The sequence below is a fragment of the Chelonia mydas genome, chromosome 2 (assembly GCF_015237465.2).
Source record: "Chelonia mydas isolate rCheMyd1 chromosome 2, rCheMyd1.pri.v2, whole genome shotgun sequence".
In the NCBI taxonomy this organism is placed as follows: domain Eukaryota; kingdom Metazoa; phylum Chordata; order Testudines; family Cheloniidae; genus Chelonia; species Chelonia mydas.
Window position 1 is genome coordinate 262095259 of NC_057850.1, and position 18954 is coordinate 262114212.

General features: G+C 59.3%; 1 protein-coding gene across 1 annotated transcript; it reads right to left on the reverse strand.

The window, feature by feature from the left end:
• Positions 1 to 1827: 1827 nt before the first annotated feature.
• Positions 1828 to 18721, reverse strand: ASB10 (ankyrin repeat and SOCS box containing 10). Its single transcript, XM_043541883.1, has 5 exons — positions 17692 to 18721; positions 7788 to 8055; positions 5335 to 5839; positions 3232 to 3345; positions 1828 to 2906 (listed from the first exon to the last, which is right to left on the reverse strand). Exons 1-5 carry the CDS (start codon positions 17915 to 17917, stop codon positions 2721 to 2723), a joined length of 1299 nt encoding a protein of 432 aa, XP_043397818.1. The 5' UTR covers positions 17918 to 18721; the 3' UTR covers positions 1828 to 2720.
• Positions 18722 to 18954: the final 233 nt, after the last annotated feature.

An 18954-nucleotide genomic window follows, 5' to 3' on the forward strand; every position in this document is an offset into this window, starting at 1 on the left:
GTATAAATCCCAAGGGCTGAGATCAGTTATGGGAGGATCAGAATGACCATTTGAGCCCCAGACAAACAATTTTATAAGAACCAGATGATTTTGGGGGATTGTATCTCAGGAGCTCCGTGCTCAAATGACCCCAAATCTGGATCACTAATCCCACCCTGCATCCCCATGAGGCACAAAAAAAGTCACGCCTATCCAAGTTAGCATATGGATTTTGGAGCACTTGGAATACTTATCCAGCAAGCAAGTCCTACACACCTGTAGCAGAACTGTCAGGTCCTATAATTAATCTTGGCTCAGAGAACATAGACATGCGATCCTGCTGCATGCCTCTTGCAGCTGCACAAGCCAAGGTTGAGCCAGGCACCTCCCGGAGCAGACAGCGACAGGAGTGAGCAACTGGGCTCCCAGCTGCACAACACAAAGTGCCACGCGTCCAGCGTAACCAAGAACTGAAGAGCTTTTTGAGCAGAAACGCCCCTCCCCAGCAAAACATCCCCAGGTCCTTCCTGGATTAAATTAACATCACTTCTCTGGCACCAGCCAGGCTTCACCAAGGGCCACTTCCAGGGGTGGCAGGTTTGTAGAAATTTTGGTGGTGCCCAGAACCTGCCCCTGTCCAAACTCCACCCCTCACCTGCACAAGGCTCTGGGGGGGACTTTGGGTGGTGGAGGAGGTCTGAGGTGCAGGCTCTGGGAGGGAGTTTGGGGATGGGGGGGTGCAGGGGTGAGGCTGCAGATGAGGGGTTTGGGGTATGGGAGGGGCTCAGGGCTCTGTCTGGGGCTGGGAATGAGGGGGTTGGGGTGTGGGAGGGGCTCAGGGTGAAAATAGGAGTGGGGGGGTGAGCGCTCTGTCTGGGGCTGGGGGGTTTGGGGGTTAGAGAGACTCAGGGCTAAGGCAGAGGGTTAGGGTGCAGGGGGATGAGGGCTTTGGCTAGGACAGGGAATAAGGTGTTGGAGGGGCTCAGGGCTAGGGTTGAGGGTGTGGGCTCTGGGGTGGGGCAGGCCTGGGGATGAGTTTGGGGTGCAGACAAGCTGCTCCAAGACAGGAGCCAGAGAGGACTCCCCCAGCCCTTTCTCTGCTGGCTGCAGTGAGCTTTGGGGGAGGAGCCCCCTCTTCTTGCCCCCCCCCAGCAGCAAACTCACTCCCACCATTGTCACTGCATGTGCTCCTAGGGCCCCTCTCAGGTCCAGGAATCTCCCTCGCCTCCCCCGTGGTGGGTGCTGGGGGGTGCTGGGTGCACCTCCTCCCCTCCTGCTGCCCCTCACTGGAGGTGAGGGATAGGGCTGCCCCTTGCCCGGGATGGAGCAGGAGCAGTGACTGCATCTGGGGGGGGGGGCCTGTGCTGGTGGAGGGTCCTGCCAGAAAAGGGAAGGGTCTGAGGGGGAAGGGCAGGCTCAGTCAGTCTGCCCTGGCAGTGGAAAGGGGGGGGGGGGCACCAGGACTCTGCGGCTGCAAGGAGGCAGCATGGAGCTGCAGGGCAGAGGCAGGGACATTCTGCTCCGGGCCCAGGGAGGCGCACCGGGGTCGGGGGCAGCAAGCGGGGGCCAGGGGACACTCAGGGGAGGCGGAGTGGGGTGGCAGGTGGGGCCGGGGGGGATATCAGGCCCCAAATATGGGTGGAGCTGGGCCCCTGGGCTCTGATATTGCTGGTGCCAAGGCACCGCGTGGAGACAGAACTCGTGCCCCTGGCCACTGCGTCTGGCTGGCTCTGCCAGGACGGGAGGGCCACAGCTGCCTGCAGAAGCAGCTCCATCAGCCACTGTGTCGTTTGGGCCAAACCTTGGTCTACAAAGGCCTTGGTCCCATCTGATGCGATGCTGGGAGGAGCTGGTGGCAAGTGGCCCCTTCACACCAGGCAGCAGAGGGGCAGGGAACATGGTTCGTCATGAAGAACAGGAAACTCGGGCAGCTGTGAATTCATCAGGCTGAACTCCAAGCTGGCTCTGCCACACCTCAGTGCTAAGTACAACCCAGAAAAGCTACCAAGGGAGCGGGAGGCCGCAGCCAGAGGCTGTTTCTGCATTGCCCAACCTCCCTCTGCACCCCCAATCGCCCTGTCCATCTGCCCCCTCCCCCAATCGCACCCCATCCATTGCGCCCGTCCGGCCCTGTCATTTTGCTCCGGGTACTCGAGGATTTGTAGGGGAGAAGCATTTCATGTGGCTCCTACGCAGGGGCAGTGTTCCCTGACCTTCGAGACAGAGCTCAGCCCTGCAAATGGGGGGCAGATCGCTCATTAACCTTTGGGCTCTTGGCCCTTGCCTGCCGCCACGGCCCCAGCGTCCCTCTGTGGCTGCACCAGCACCATGTGTTCTGCGGCTGCAGAGCCAGCATGAGGCAGGTCAGACGGCAGCCCCCCGTGCGACAAGGAGGACACATGCCAACCAGGGCATACAAAGACCAGGATTTATTCCAAAATCTCCATAATACACAGCAGGGCCAGCGAAAGGCAGGGACCCACCACAGGCTAGCAACAGAGCCTGCTGGCATGGGATGGGATGGGTTGGTGCGGGCAGAGGGTGTCTCAGCTGGGAGTACAAAGGGCAGACCTGGCATAGGCGGGAATGGCGGGTATGGGGTGGAATGGGCACAGAAGGGCTGGCTTTGGCTAGTGTGAGTGGGGAGGCAAAGCTGACCTGGGCTGTTGCAGGCAGGGCACAAAAATTCAAAGCAGATAAAGAAAAGGATTTAGAGTTGGCTCAATCCAGGCTCCAGGCCCCTAGTAGAGAACGTCCTCAAAGCTGAGCAGCAGGAACTGGTGCAGGGAAGACGGCAGGTGGAGCTTGGGCAAGACCTGCAACAGCCGGCCCTCGAGGTAGCTCCTGAGTGCACAGCGGGCCAGGTGCTGCAGGGAGCGGGGCCTCTGCCCCAGAGAGAAGAGTGACTCGTAGAAATCTGGGTGCTTCTGTCAGGAGAGAAGAGAGAGGTCAGCATGGGCCATGTTTCCTCATGACAGCTGGCCGGTGCCCATACCCCATGTCATGTGACAATGGCAAGAAATCGTGGGCAGACAGTTTCCGCCAACACTGAACAAGGAGCTCTATTCGCACAGAGCTCACAGCCTTATCCCTATTGCCCTTCGGTTTCTGCCTGTCCCTGTTTCACTGCAGGGCTTCTGCCCAGCACCTTCCCTGCCCCCTCAAAGCTTCAGAGGGTGCTTCTGGGACCTGCCTGGCCAGCCAGGCACTGTGGGGTGAAGCCCCGGGTCCCTGAAGGCTCTTGGTCCTTACCTGCACGATCTCAGCGGGGACAGCCTCTGCCCACTCGTCAGTGACCCGCACGCGGTCGTAGCTGTTGATCAGCACCTCGATGGTGCGAGGCGAGGAGCAGCAGTAGCGCAGAACCTGCAGCGGGGAGGGGATGGGGGGAGGCTGGTCTTGTGCACCACACTCCGCCGGCGGGGGCCTGACTTGGATTCCCTGCTCTGCTACTGCCTCCCTGTGACCCTGGGCAAGTCCTGTAACCTGTGTCTTTTCCCAGTCTGGGATGGGCCATGCCCACATGTTGCACCTGGTGGGGTGGGGTGGGATGGGCCATGTCTGAGGGTTGCAGGCCTGCAGGTTGTTATGGCAGCAGGAGGGCTCCCCATCCCCTGACTCACGCTCCCCATGGCCCAGGCCATCAGTAGCTGTCAGAGCCTATTCCAGCTGCAAGAGTGAGCCTCATTATCTGGTGTTAATAGGAGATTAATTAGTGTTAATTGTTGATTTTCCTGTATTTTCCCAAAGGGGAGAGCAATCTGCAGATCTCCAGGCTGGGTAATTATTGCACTGCTCGGGAATTAAGGAAGATGGTTAACCCTTTGCTTGCTGATGTCTTGCACAGAGGATGCAGTAGGAGCTGGGGACAATGCCCCACGGAAGGAGAGCACCTCCTAAGGCCAGTGCCAGAGAGACAGGCCAGCTTCACCAAGGCGGGACAGCACCTCGTGGGGCCTGGAGATTAATGGAGCTTGGTGGGAGGGCTGTGTGCTCAGCACACAGGGAAGGCAAGAGACCCCTACAGGGAAATATCACTCCACGTGGATCCCCCCTCAATACAACTCCCTCTGCAGCTCCCCCAGACCATGCCTACCCCCAAGTCACCCCTGTTCTTCCCCCACATGTCAATCTCTGTAGGTCTGGGCATGCCGCAATCCCTGTCCCAAGCCCTGCCATGCTGCCTCCTTCCTGCCCTGCCTAATCCCCATCACAGCCAGGCAGCGTGGCAAGGGAGGGGGCAGGTCATGGGCAGTTCAGGGTGCACCATGGGAGCTCCCGGGAGGACACTGCTTGCCAGGCAGCTGACACATTCTGCATCCACTGCAGCACCCGTCCTAGCTGATCTCAGGTGCACGTTGCCCTGACCCAGCTTGGAGGTCACAGGGTCTAGCTGATGGTGCCACACTCCCCGGCAGACAGCTTCCCCGCTGCCCCTCCAGCCCAGCTCTCTCTGGGATGAGCCCCAGGCCCTGCTGGAACCAGGCCCTGTGAAAGCCTGCACGCTCCCTGCAGAGGGAGCAGAGCCAGGAAGTTGCATGTGGCCAGGACCTGGACATGCTGCCTGCAGCCGGCCTCTCCTCACACCTAGCTCCCCTGCCACCCCTGCGGGACAAAGCCTTCAGGGTGGAGGCTGCTACCTTCAGGGCCATTTGCTAGGAAGGGAGCCCCAGCTGGTGCAACCAGGGGCTGAATGTGATTCACCTGCCACCTTGTCCTGCCCTCCATGGCCTTGGTCTAGGAGCACAGGTTCTTCAGAGCATGGCTGGCCTTTCCCATGCACCCTCTGTGCCCCACCTCACCTAAAAGCCTGGGCCCACACAGCCCACACCCACTCCTGAAGAATGAATGGCCGGACTGACTGCACCAGGACTAAACAACTCGAGCCAGGGGACGATGGCCCACAGACAGAGAGCATCTCCTATGGCTAGTGCCAGAGAGACAGGATTACTTTCTCTTTCCCAGCCAAGTCCCCACTGCTCACAACACCAGGGCTGGGAGCTCACACCCTCACAGCACCCCCCTCCACCACCCCCCAGGCCCTAGTAACCTCAGCAGGGGGCAGCGGTGTCCTGCCCCGGTATATACCTAAATGTGGCCATTAAAGGGACACAGCTGGGCCCCTTAATCAGCAGCCCAGCCAGGGAAAGGAACCCAAATGCTGGCACCTGGGGTTGGGGGACCCCAACTGCTGGGCAGCAAGAGGGAACTCAAGCCCCTGAGCCGGCAGGGAACGAGACCTCGACGAGGGGAGGGGGTTCTGCCTGCAGGTGAGGGAAGGCCTCCTGGGAGCCCCCGATCACACACCCCGCCCACGCAGCACCCATCCTGCTGCTGTCCCAGGCAGCTCCACACCTTGATGAGGGCCCCGGGCCAGATGCGTATGGAGCCATGGTTGAGCAGCGCCCGCACCACGAGCTCTGGTCGGTGCCCCAGCTTGTAGGCCGCCACCTGCAAGATGTTATGCATGGCTGTGTTGCCGCTGTAGCTCATGATGTTGACGCTGGCGCCATGGGCCAGCAGCAGCTCCACCACCCGGGCGCTGGCGTTCTTGCAGGCCAGGTGCAGCGGGCGCTGCTGGTCCCGGTCCGCAGCATCGACGTCGGCACCGCTCTGCACCAGCTGCTGGCAGACGTGATAGTAGCGCTCCGTGTCCTGGGGTGGGTGTGCCTGGGCGCAGGCGGCATTCAGGGGGGTCTGCCCCTCCTCGTTCTTGGCCTCCAGCCCCGCTCCATGGCGCAGGAACAGCTGGACGTGCTCTTCCAGGCCGTGCCGTGCTGCCACGTGCAGCGCTGTGTCCTCTTCCTCCTCCGTCTGGCTGTTCACACTGGCACCATACTCCAGCAGCAGCTTGGCACACCTGACAGCGTGGGACACCTCAGCCATGAGTTTCCCCCTCTTCTGCCCAACACCTACCCACTATCCCCCCAACCACCCACTGCCCCCTAGCCCCAATCTGCTGTCCCATCCACCTAGCACCTGCCTGCTACCCCCCATCTCCCCGCACTCCCCATCCACCCGCCGCCTGCCCGCTAGCCCCACCCGCCATCCCCATCCACCCGCTGCCTGCCCGCTAGCCCCACCCGCCGTCCCCTATCCACCCGCCGTCCCCCATCCACCCGCCACCTGCCCGCTAGCCCCCACCCGCCATCCCCATCCACCCGCCGCCTGCCCGCTAGCCCCACCCGCCATCCCCCATCCACCCGCCGCCTGCACGCTAGCCCCACCCGCCATCCCCCATCCACCCGCTGCCCGCTAGCCCCCACCTGCCGTCACCCATCCACCGCCTGCCCGCTAGCCCCACCCGCCGTCCCCTATCCACCGCCTGCCCGCTAGCCCCCACCTGCCGTCACCCATCCACCCGCTGCCTACCCGCTAGCCCCACCCGCCATCCCCCACCCGCCGTCCCCATCCACCCGCCACCTGCCCGCTAGCCCCCACCCGCCATCCCCATCCACCCGCCGCCTGCCCGTTAGCCCCACCCGCCGTCCCCTATCTGCCACGTGCCCGCTAGACCCCACCCATCGTCCCCCATCCACCCGCCGCCTGCCCGCTAGCCCCCACCCGCCATCCCCATCCACCCGCTGCCTGCCCGCTAGCCCCACCCGCCGTCCCCTATCCACCCGCCGTCCCCCATCCACCCGCCACCTGCCCGCTAGCCCCCACCCGCCATCCCCATCCACCCGCCGCCTGCCCGCTAGCCCCACCCGCCGTCCCCTATCCACCCGCCGTCCCCCATCCACCCGCCACCTGCCCGCTAGCCCCCACCCGCCGTCCCCCATCCACCCGCCGCCTGCCCGCTAGCCCCACCCGCCGTCCCCTATCCGCCGCCTGCCTGCTAGCCCCACCCGCCATCCCCCACCCACAGTCCCCTATCCACCCGCCGCCTGCCTGCTAACCTCCAGCCGCCGTCCCCTATCCACCCACTGCCTGCCTGCTAGCCCCCGCACTCCCCACCCACCGACCCCCATCCACCCCCCGCCTGCTAGTCCCCTATACATCCACTGCCCATCCCTCACCCTTAACCCACCCACCCACCTGTTGTCCCCTACCCACCTACTCACTATCCCCCCCCCACCCTCAGCTAGCCCCAGATCCACCTGCTGCCTGCCCTGCCCCCACCTACCTACCTACCTGGCTACTAGCAGTCACCCAACTGACCTCACTCAATCCTGCCATTCACCCATCCTATGTGGATACCCGGTTGTGCCCACACCTCTCCCACAACCCCAGTGGCTAGGCCCTGGCATCCCAGGCTCCAGGGGCCCTGGGCAGCACTGTTCCGAGACCAGTGGGTTCCAACAAACAGGACAAGGGACTGGGCAGCAGGACTCCTGGGTTCTATCCCAGCTCTGCCCCGGACTTGCTGTGTGGCCTGTGGCACATCCATCACTCTGTGCCTTGGTCTGCCCCTGCCTGTGGACGGTCTGCTCCGACCTGACCACCTGCGACGTGGTCTGGGATTTGCCAGCGCAATGCATGCTGGCTGGGCCTCTCTACCTCCTGCTGGAGTTGTGGGCACATGAGCCCTGCTGGCTGGGGAGGCAGCGACCCACCCACCTGAGCCAGCCCCATGCTCAGCAGCAAGCCGCTCTGGCTTTGGGACTGGAGCCTGCGGTCAGCTACCAGAGGCTGACCCCAGGCGCGGCGCTGTGCAGTGCTGGCACGCAGGCCTCTCCCCCATGGGCTGTGGCACCCAGGCACTCGGCCCTGGGCTGGCGCCTGGCCCTGAGGCGGGGCTGCTGACAGGCCCTGCGTGCGGGTGCGCAGGCGGGTTGAGGTGTGCGAGCCCCCCAGAGGGAACTCACTGGATGGAGGCGGGGCTCTTGCAGAGGTGCAGGGGCTGGTGGCCAGCCTCGGAGACGGTCTTGGGGTCAGCCCCAGAGGAGAGCAGCAGGCGCACACAGTCGGTTCTGGCCGCCGCGCAGGCCTCGTGGAGAGCTGTCTTGCCGCCAGGCGCAAAGTCCACGGCAGCGCCCCTCAGCAGCAGGTGCCGGAGGCAGTCCAGGTAGCCGCGCCCCGCCGTGATCTGCAGCGGCGTGGTGAGCTCCTGCTCGTAGGTCAGCGACCACAGCCCTGCCGTGGGAGAAGGGCTGTGAGGGGGACAAACGCACACACAGCCACAGTGCCCACCCCTGCCTCTCCCCACCAAACCCTCTCCCACAGGAGACCAGCCCCCCTTCTCTCGGCCCCCCACCCACTGCTCCCTTCCCCCCGCTCCGCCAGGACCAGGCGTCCGAGGAAACCTGCTGGGCTTGGAGCTCATGCCGAGGAGGTCCCCAGGCCACACTGAGTCTCGCCCCAGAGCTGCCTGTGGGGGGGCTCACCCTTGGGGCCGTGGGAAGGGGATTTGCTCTCTCAGCTGCCCCCAGCAATGGGGAGCGGCTAGGTGCGCTCCCCAAGGCAGGCAATCAGGACAAGACATGCCGAACACTCAGAAAGGGAGGGGGGCTTCTGGTCATAGGCGCCGACCTCGGGGTGCTCCGGGGCTGGAGCACCCCTGGGAAACAGTGAGGCTGCTGCCCCACTCTCAGCGCGTCCCGCCCACCGGCAGGCCCCGGGAATCAGCCCCTCCCCCCGCCACACGCCGTGTTTTGGGGCGTGCAGGAGGCTGGAAGGGAGGGGGAGGAGCGAGGATGTGGTGCGCTCGGGGGGGGGTGGGGAGGGGACGGAACTGGGCGGGAAGGGGCAGGGTGGGGGTGGGCCTTGGGGGAAGGGGTGGAGTGGGGGCAGGGCCTGGGTCAGAGCCGGGAGTCGAGCACCCCCCGGCACTTTGGAACGTCGGTGCCTGTGCCCCCTGTCGCCGCGACCCCTGGGCAGTGGAGGTCCCAACGGTGACCACAGCGGTCGATGCGGGGCATTGCGGGACAGCTGCTGGAGGACAGCAAGGGTCGACCTCTGTGACGCAGTGTCTCCACTCGCACTGCGTTGCCTTAAGGACATTGACGGTAGCTCAGAGCCGCTCGGTGTTACTGGGGCGGCGTGCAGGGCACTTACATCGGGGTGGCGTGGCCCAGGCTGGAGAGCCTTACTCAGTACTTCACATTGCAAATGCTTCAGCTGATTTGTCCTTCTTTCCCGTGTCTTTAATAAAAGGATCAAAGCATGTTTCATGGTACCTTTGCCCATGGGCAGTGGGCAATGGAGGCCGGGGGAGGCTAAGCCTCCCTAAACCTCCACTGATGCTCCGTGCCACAGCCCTGGAGCCAGGCCACAGCAGGCCTCTGGGTGGCCCAGGCTCAGGGCTCAGCCCCAGCCAGCCAGCCAGGGCTCCTCCGGACTGCTCCGGGCGCCGGCGGGCCAGCCAGGGCTCAGGGCTGCTCCAGGCACTGGCCGGGGTTCGGGGCTGCGCCAACGGGCTGTTCAGCGAGAGCAGGGGGTGGGAGGGCGGAAGAGGCGGAGTGGGGGGCAGGGCCTCAGGGGAAGAGGCAGGGTAGGGAGTCTAGCCTCCCCAAACTTGGGGTGCATGCCTTTGCCATGGCACTGAGCAGGTGGAAGACTCTGTATATCAAAGCCCAAATGTCTTCTGAAACTGTTTTATGTTGAATAGTGGTCTGGTTATATTAACACCTTTGGTTCATATATTCCAGTTAAATTAATACAGCATCCCAACCCCCCACCCCAGACAGCACCAGCAACACCCCCTGCCCTGCCCCAACACCCCCAGAGAGGGTCAGCAACACTCCCTGCTCTGCCCCAACACCCCGCAGACAGCACCAGAGAGACCCCCTGCCCTGCCTCACCCCCCAGACAGTACCAGCAACACCCCCTGCCCTGCCCTGCCCCAACCTCCCTGGACAGCGTCAGCAACACCCCCTGCCCCAACACCCCGCAGACAGCACCAGAGACACCCCCTGCCCTGCCTCACCCCCCAGACAGTACCAGCAACACCCCCTGCCCTGCCCCAACACCCCCAGAGAGGGTCAGCAACACTCCCTGCTCTGCCCCAACACCCCGCAGACAGCACCAGAGAGACCCCCTGCCCTGCCTCACCCCCCAGACAGTACCAGCAACACCCCCTGCCCTGCCCTGCCCCAACCTCCCTGGACAGCGTCAGCAACACCCCCTGCCCCAACACCCCGCAGACAGCACCAGAGACACCCCCTGCCCTGCCTCACCCCCCAGACAGTACCAGCAACACCCCCTGCCCTGCCTTGCCCCAACCTCCCTGGACAGCGTCAGCAACACCCCCTGCCCCAACACCCTCCAGACAGTACCAGAGACACCCCCTGCCCTGCCTCACCCCCCAGACAGTACCAGCAACACCCCCTGCCCCAACCCCCTATACAGTGCCAGTGAACCCCCTGCCCTGCCTGAACACCCCCAGACAGCATCAGCGACACCCCCTACCCTGCCCCAACCCCCCCAGACAGGTGACTAAATAAATGCTCCCTAGTTTTGAACAGGCTGCCTTGCCTCACTGCAGTCTCTCACTGATTGTAATGCTCCCTAAGAAGGAAAAGCCTCTCTCAGGCATCTGATCTCGACTGGCCTCACTGGTGAGAACCACGGAGAGAAACGAGGGTTGCTGGAACGCAAAGGGTCAGTCTCGGAGTCCTTGAGAATACATGATCTGTCCTGGGGAAAGGGTGGGCTCTGGCCCACTGAAGGGGTTACACCAGGGGTTCTCAAACTGGGGGGGTCGTGACCCTTTAGGGGGTTGCAAGGTTGTTACATGGGGGTTGTGAGCTGTCAGCCTCCACCCCCAAACCCTGCTTTGCGTCCAGCACTTATAATAGTGTTTAATATAAAAAAACGGTTTTTAATTTACACGGGGGGGGGAGGTCACACTTAGAGGCTTGCTGTGTGAAAGGGGTCACCAATACAAAAGTTTGAGAACCACTGGTATGAGATCTGAGGCCTTTCTCTGAAGCCATATTAGGCCAGCAGTAGCCTAAAAAGCAGAGCTAAAAAGCAGAAAGTGATATCCTTACATTCCATCTAAATTACATTAAAACAATGTCCTAACGGGCTGTTCAGAAGGCTCCTGTCCTAATAGCACCCATCATCACCAGATAATAATATAGCTTTTAAAATGGTTAAAGAAAGCTTTGTTTGATGGCATCTGTCTGACAAGAAATCACTTATCGACAGTCGTGGGTGTGAAATCCCTACTTTATTATTGTTTTGTCTTTATGGTCCCCACGTCTCTATATTTTTATTATATGGTCTCTGTCGGGTTCTTTGATTGTTTCTGTCTGTTGCATAACTAATTTTGCAAGATGTAAATCAGCTAAGGTGGTGGGCTCTGATTGGTTAAAGAATTGTTTCACAGTATGTTAGGATTGGTCAAAGAATTATTTTGTAGTACGTTAGCTTAAAATGATTGGTTAAGGTACAGCTAAGCAGGACTCAAGTTTAACTATAAAAACTGGGGTCCAAAATGAAGGTCTTGGGAACCAACTCTAGGACCCAGCCCCAAGATCAGAGCTGCCAGACCCACACCCTGCCAACCACCCCGTGCAGAAACTGGAGTCCCCCAGATGACCTGATCCTGACTGGCCATCAAGAAAAGCTCATCTGCCTTATTGGGAGTGGTGAGCATTCCATGCTGTGTGTGCCTTCTGTTTTGGTGATTGTTAATAAATAGTGGTTAAGGTCCTTACACAGTGATGTCCTTAACCCAGAGTTCCCCCAGCTTTTGGTCTCCTTACCGCTGTCTGCACCACCCCCGGATCCAGGGCCAGGAGTGGGGCCGTGGCTGTGGGGGATGGCAGACTGGGGTAAGGGGCTGGGGCCACAGCTAGGGGTGAGGCTGGGGCTGAGAGTGGGGCTGCAGCCAGGGGCCAAGGTTGGAGCCATGCTGAAGCTGGGCACGGGGCCAGGAATAGAGCCGGGGGTGGGAAGAACTGGAGCAGAGCTGGGAGTGGGGAGGATCTGAGTGGTGCTCCCTCCCTGCTCCCCCTCCCCCTGTGAGGGCTGGCCCGGGCATTGCTGTGCCATGACCCCGGACATTCCTCCATGCTCCCCTAGGGGGTGTGCCTCACAGTTTGGGGACCTCTGGGTTAAGGACATCACTGTGTGAGGCTCTTTCACGAGTGAAAGGCCCCACAAACCCGCAGAAGATTGCGCCCTGAGCGCTAGGAACGGGGTAAGGGTGGGGCTGCCTAAATTAGCCCGGTTACAGCTTGAGCCCATGGAAGGTAAAGGTGGGGTGCTCTAGCATGCGGGTAACACTGGAAACTGTTTAAAGGTTGGGGCATAGCACAGATGCTGTGAATCCATGACAGCTGACTTCATCACAGCTTTATTCTGAGTCACCCCAGCGAGCACTTTCTTTTTGTCACCCTGCAAGCATGGCGGATGCACATCTAAAGCCCCAGGAGTTTCCTGCCTACATCCCAGCAGGGGTATCTGAATATTGCCCAGGAACACGTATGTTTAGGGCCCTACCAGATTCATGGCCATGAAAAACACATCACGAGGAGCTAGGATTCACGATGTGACGGAGAGACTGCCGAGACTCATCAAGCCCTTGGATCGCTACCCCTTCCTGCTTCTCCACGTGGGCACCAATGATACTGCCAAGCATGACCTTGAGCAGATCACTGCAGACTACGTGGCTCTGGGAAGAAGGATAAAGGAGTTTGAGGCGCAAATGGTGTTTTCATCCATCCTCCTCGTAGAAGGAAAAGGCCTGGATAGAGACCGTCAAATCGTGGAAGTCAACGAATGGCTATGCAGGTGGTGTCGGAGAGAAGGCTTTGGATTCTTTGACCATGGGATGGTGTTCCAAGAAGGAGGAGTGCTAGGCAGAGACAGGCTCCACCTAACGAAGAGAGGGAAGAGCATCTTCGCAAGCAAACTGGCTAACCTAGTGAGGAGGGCTTTAAACTAGGTTCACCAGGGGAAGGAGACCAAAGCCTTGAGGTAAGTGGGGACGTGGGATACCGGGAGGAAGCACGAGCAGGACAGCACGAGAGGGCAGGGTTCCTGCCTCATACTGAGAACAAGGGGCGATCAGCGGGTTATCTCAAGTGCCTATACACAAATGCACGAAGCCTGGGAAACAAGCAGGGAGAACTGGAAGTCCTGGCACAGTCAAGGAATTATGATATGATTGGAATAACAGAGACTTGGTGGGATAACTCACATGACTGGAGTACTGTCATGGATGGATATAAACTGTTCAGGAAGGACAGGCAGGGCAGAAAAGGTAGGGGAGTTGCACTGTATGTAATGGAGCAGTATGACTCCTCAGAGCTCAAGTATGAAACTGCAGAAAAACCTGAGAGTCTCTGGATTAAGTTTAGAAGTGTGAGCAACAAGGGTGATGTTGTGGTGGGAGTCTGCTAGAGATCACCGGATTAGGGGGATGAGGTGGACGAGGCTTTCTTCCGGCAACTAACGGAAGTTACTAGATCGCACGCCCTGGTTCTCATGGGAGACTTCAATCACCCGGATATCTGCTGGGAGAGCAATACAGCAGTGCACAGACAATCCAGGAAGTTTTTGGAAAATGTAGGGGACAATTTCCTGGTGCAAGTGCTGGAGGACCCAACTAGGGGCAGAGCTCTTCTTGACCTGCTGGTCACAAACCGGGAAGAATTAGTAGGGGAAGCAAAAGTGGATGGGAACCTGGGAGGCAGTGACCATGAGATGGTCGAGTTCAGGATCGTGATACAGGAAAGAAAGGAGAGCAGCAGAATATGGACCCTGGACTTCAGAAAAGCAGACTTTGAGAACCTCAGGGAACTGATGGGCAGGATCCCCTGGGAGATTAACATGAGGGGGAAAGGAGTCCAGGAGAGCTGGCCGTATTTTAAAGAATCCTTATTGAGGTTACAGGGACAAACCATCCCGATGTGTAGAAAGAATAGTAAATATGGCAGGCGACCAGCTTGGCTTAACAGTGAAATCCTTGCTGATTTTAAACACAAAAAAGAAGCTTACAAGAAGTGGAAGATTGGACAGATGAGCAGGGAAGAGTATAAAAATATTGCTCGGGCATGCAGGAGTGAAATCAGGAAGGCCAAATCACACCTGGAGTTGCAGCTAGCAAGAGATGTTAAGAGTAACAAGAAGGGTTTCTTCAGGTCTGTTAGCAACAAGAAGAAAGCCAAGGAAAGTGTGGGCCCCTTACTGAATGAGGGAGGCAACCTAGTGACAGAGGATGTGGAAAAAGCTAATGTACTCAATGCTTTTTTTGCCTCTGTCTTCACGAACAAGGTCAGCTCCCAGACTACTGCACTGGGCAGCACAGCATGGGGAGGAGGTGACCAGCCCTCTGTGAAGAAAGAAGTGGTTCGGGACTCTTTAGAAAAGCTGGACGAGCACAAGTCCATGGGGCCGGATGCGTTGCATCCGAGAGTGCTAAAGGAGTTGGCGGATGTGATTGCAGAGCCATTGGCCATTATGTTTGAAAACTCATGGTGATCGGGGGAAGTCCCGGACGACTGGAAAAAGGCTAATGTAGTGCCCATCTTTAAAAAAGGGAAGAAGGAGGATCCTGGGAACTACAGGCCAGTCAGCCTCACCTCAGTCCCTGGAAAAATCATGGAGCAGGTCCTCAAGGAATCAATTCTGAAGCACTTAGAGGAGAGGAAAGTGATCAGGAACAGTCAGCATGGATTCACCAAGGGCAAGTCATGCCTGACTAATCTAATTGCCTTCTGTGACGAGATAACTGGCTCGGTGGATGAGGGGAAAGCAGTGGACGTTTTGTTCCTTGACTTTAGCAAAGCTTTTGACACGGTCTCCCACAGTATTCTTGCCAGCAAGTTAAAGAAGTATGGGCTGGATGAATGGGCTACAAGGTGGATAGAAAGCTGGCTAGGTTGTCGGACTCAACGGGTAGTGATCAATGGCTCCATGTCTTGTTGGCAGCCGGTATCAAGTGGAGCGTCCCAAGGGTAGGTCCTGGGGCCGGTTTTGTTCAATATCTTCATTAATGATCTGGAGGATGGTGTGGATTGCACCCTCAGCCAGTTTGCAGATGACACTAAACTGGGAGGAGAGGTAGATACGCTGGAGGGTAGGGATAGGATACAGAGGGACCTAGACAAATTAGAGGATTGGGCCAAAAGAAATCTGATGAGGTTCAACAAGGACAAGTGCAGAGTCCTGCACTTAGGACGGAAGAATCCCATGCACTGCTACAGACTAGGGACCGAATGGCTCGGCAGCAGTTCTGCAGAAAAGGACCTAGGGGTGACAGTGGACGAGAAGCTGGAAAGGAGTCAACAGTGTGCCCTTGTTGCCAAGAAGGCCAATGGCATTTTGGGATGTATAAGTAGGGGCATAGCCAGCAGATCGAGGGACGTGATCGTTCCCTTCTATTCGACATTGGTGAGGCCTCATCTGGAGAACTGTGTCCAGTTTTGGGCCCCACACTACAAGAAGGATGTGGAAAAATTGGAAAGAGTCCAGCGGAGGGCAACAAAAATGATTAGGGGGCTGGAGCACATGACTTATGAGGAGAGACTGAGGGAACTGGGATTGTTTAGTCTGCGGAAGAGAAGAATGAGGGGGGATTTGATAGCTGCTTTCAACTACCTGAAAGGGGATTCCAAAGAGGATGGATCTAGACTGTTTTCAGTGGTCGCAGATGACAGAACAAGGAGTAATGGTCTCAAGTTGCAGTGGGGGAGGTTTAGGTTGGATATTAGGAAAAACTTTTTCACTAAGAGGGTGGTGAAACACTGGAATGGGTTACCTAGGGACCTTCCTTAGAGGTTTTTAAGGTCAGGCTTGACAAAGCCCTGGCTGGGATGATTTAGCTGGGATCGGTCCTGCTTTGAGCAGGGGGTTGGACTAGATGAGGTCCCTTCCAACCCTGATATTCTATTTTTCTATGATTCTACGATCCGTGAAATCTGGTATCCCCTGTGAAATACGATTTTTTGTGTGCTTTTACCATACACTAGACAGATTTCACGGGGGAGACCAGCGTTTCTCAAATTGGGCATCCTGACCCAAAAGGAAGTTGCGGGGGGTGGGGGGGTCACAAGGTTATTGTAGGGGGGGTCGCAGCATTGCCACCGTTACTTCTGCGCTGCCTTCAGAGCTGGGCGGCCAGAGAGTGGCGGCTGCTGACTGAGGGCCCAGCTCTGTAGGCAGCAGCGCAGAAGTTCGGGTGGCAACACCAGACCCTGCCACCCTGACTTCTGCCCGGTGGCTGCTGGCGGCGTCTCTGCCTCCGGCGCTGGGCTCCCAGCCAGCAGCCGCCGCTCTCCAGCCGCCCAGCTCTGGGGGCAGCACCGCCGCCAGCAGCAGCCGGGTAGAAGTCAGGGTAGCAGTACCACCCCTGCCCCCACAGCCCCCTTTTGGGTCAGGACCCCTACGGTTACAACACTGTGAAATTTCAGCTTTAAATGGCATCATGACATTTATGATTTTTAAAATCCTATGACTGTGAAACTGACCAAAATGAACTGTGAATTTGGTAGGGCCCTACATATGTTCTATTAACCCCCTCCCACATAAGCTCTGACTTTTCATTTTGCCAGTGGGTGCCTCAAACCAGCCCCGCCCCCACTCTGCTCCCAGGGCCCTGCCCCCACTCCACCTCTTCCCATCCCCACTCCACCCCCTACTCCAAGGCCCACCTCCTTTCTGCCCCCTACTGCCTTAAGGGCAGTGAGGGAGGGATGGGGCAGAGAGGAGCCAGTGGTGGGGCAGCCCCACTGAACAGCTGATCAGCGGGGCAGCCACTGAAGAGAAGCTGGGAGCATAAGGCCAGCCAGTGAAAAGCTGATTGGCAGCCAGCCCCAGGGCCCCCAGAGCAGCAGCCCTGGCCAGCCCCACGGTTGCTGAGCGGCGCCTATGCTCCCACACCAGGATCTTGTGAGACCCTCAGGTGAACTCCACTCCCAGCACAACAGCACTGGAAACACTGGGCCCATACCGTCAAGCTAGCCTGAGTATCAACAGCAGAGCAGCTGCGGCTGAGCTGTGCAGCGCATCCCCGCCTGAAGCCACTGGGCACGTTCTTGGCACAGCTCAGCCGGGCCAGCGCTGCCATGGCCACACTGCTGCAGCTCCTGGCGCCAGCTCGTTGAGAGCTAGGGGCGTATGCAGGGGTGAAAGTAACAAAGGACTTACCAGTACGCCGGAGTCTGAGCGGGGGCGTGGCCTCAACGGGAAGAGGCGGGGCCTTTAAATCAAGATTTAAAGACCCCGAGGCTGCGGCTGGGAGCCCCGGGGCCTTTAAATCACCCCCGGAACTACCAGCTGCAGAGCGGCTGGGAGTCCCAGGGCTCAGGGGCGATTTAAAGGGTTAAATCGCTGACAGATCCCTGCCGCCACTACCCCAGGGCTCTGGCAGTGGGGCTCAGGAGGTCATTGAAAGGGCCCGGGGTTCCGGCCATTGCAGGGAGCCCCGGGCCCTTTACATTGCCGGTACGCCGTACCAGACTGGACCGACTTACTTTCACCTCTGGGTGTACATGCACACAAGCAGAGGAGCCACGCCCCTAGTCTGCAGTGTGGACGTAGCCCTAGAGACTGGGATGGGGACCTGGGCTGGATATAAAACACCCTAGAGCTCCCTCCCCAGCCCCCAGCACTCCCTCATCACCCTCTGGCGCTCCCTCTGCCCCCAACACACACCCGCCTGGATTCCCTTCTCCTTGACACCCTCCCCCCCAGCCCTTTCTCCTCCCCTGTGCCTCCCCCAGTACTTCCACCCATTGAGCATCCCCCCACAGCACTCCCTCTCACCCCCCAGCCTCCACCCACCAAGCACTCTGTCCCCCAGGTGCTCGCTCTCACCAAGTTTCCTGCTGGTCCACCGCAGCTCGTCACCCTTGGATTCAATGATGAGGTTGACGGCAGCGCTCTCAGTGAAATGCTTCTGCACTGCCTCCAGGTCCCCGGTGAAGAGTGCATTCTGCACCAACACATCTCGGCACTCGATTGGCTCCATGCGGCTGCTGCGGAATCCCCGGCCCCCAGGGGCTGGGGCAGTCAGGCCTTGGTCCATGTGCCTGGTGTGCATCCACCTGTCCAGCAGATCCTCGTCCAGCTGCAGTGCGGGGTGAGCGCTGGCTTTATAAAGGGGCAATTGGCTGCTGCAGCCCCAGAGCTCCTGGCTCAGTGGCGTGTCCTTGGTGGGCTGCTCCCGGATGCAGGCTGCTCAGGGCTGGCTGGTTGGGTCAGACACAGGCCTGACTCAGCCTTTATAAATAGCGCCCTTGGCAGCACCCACCACCAGAGTTTGTTTATCCTCCGCTGCTGGCACTGATCTCCAGGGTCACTTTGGGCGCAGGGCAGGCCACTGCCTGCTCGCTCTCCCTGGCTAGCACAGGGCAGTGCGTACTCTTTCCCTGTGCCCCGGGCAGTGGGTGCAGGGACCAAGGTGTCATGCCCACAGCACACGGAAATGTGCACCACTGAGCAGAGCCAGCCTGGCCCAGATCTCACTGGAGAGGTGGTGCAATGCAGGAGCAGCAAGCGAGTCGGGGGGAGGGGGAGGGTGCATCTGAGACAGGAGTTGGGGGCAATGCCAGGGCTGGGTGAAGCCTGCTCTCCTTTACCCTCTGCATAGGGCACTTGGGATACAGAGCAGCAGAGTAGTGACGACCCTGGAGGAGCCCAGAGAGAACTGGGGGAGGGGGCGGGGGAGGCAATACTAAGGCAAGATTTGGCTGGGGCAGCGCAGCGAATAGACCTCACCTAGGGGCGTGGGGCTGGGCAGGAGTGGGGAGGGAAGGGACACCCTGTGTCTATGGGGCTCTTGGGATACCCCTCTCGGAACCCTGCACTCAACTCCAAGCGTGGTCCCAGAGGCCTGCCCAGGGGCAGGGAGGGCCAGCCCATTTCTGTGCGGTATCCAAATCCAGCCCCCAGAAAAGGGAGGAAACCAGTTCTCTCCAGCTGCTTCAGAGGGGAGAGTTTCCTATGGAAACCACCCGGGGTTTGAAGGGCTTTTCCATTTGGTTAAGTCACACCAGAACACAGCAGCCATCTCAGACATGAGCTGGTTCAGGGTGAGAGATGCAGCCGCCAACGCTCCCCCCAGTCAGAGACTGCTCC

Coding starts and splice junctions, on each gene's coding strand:
- ASB10 (XM_043541883.1), bottom strand. CDS start 17,917: ATGCACACCAGGCACATGGACCAAGGCCTGACTGCCCCAGCCCCTGGG. Junction 5,840..7,787: donor AAGAGCCCCGCCTCCATCCA/GTGAGTTCCCTC, acceptor CCACGCTGTCAG/GTGTGCCAAGCTGCTGCTGG. Junction 2,907..3,231: donor TCCCCGCTGAGATCGTGCAG/GTAAGGACCAAG, acceptor CTCTCCTGACAG/AAGCACCCAGATTTCTACGA.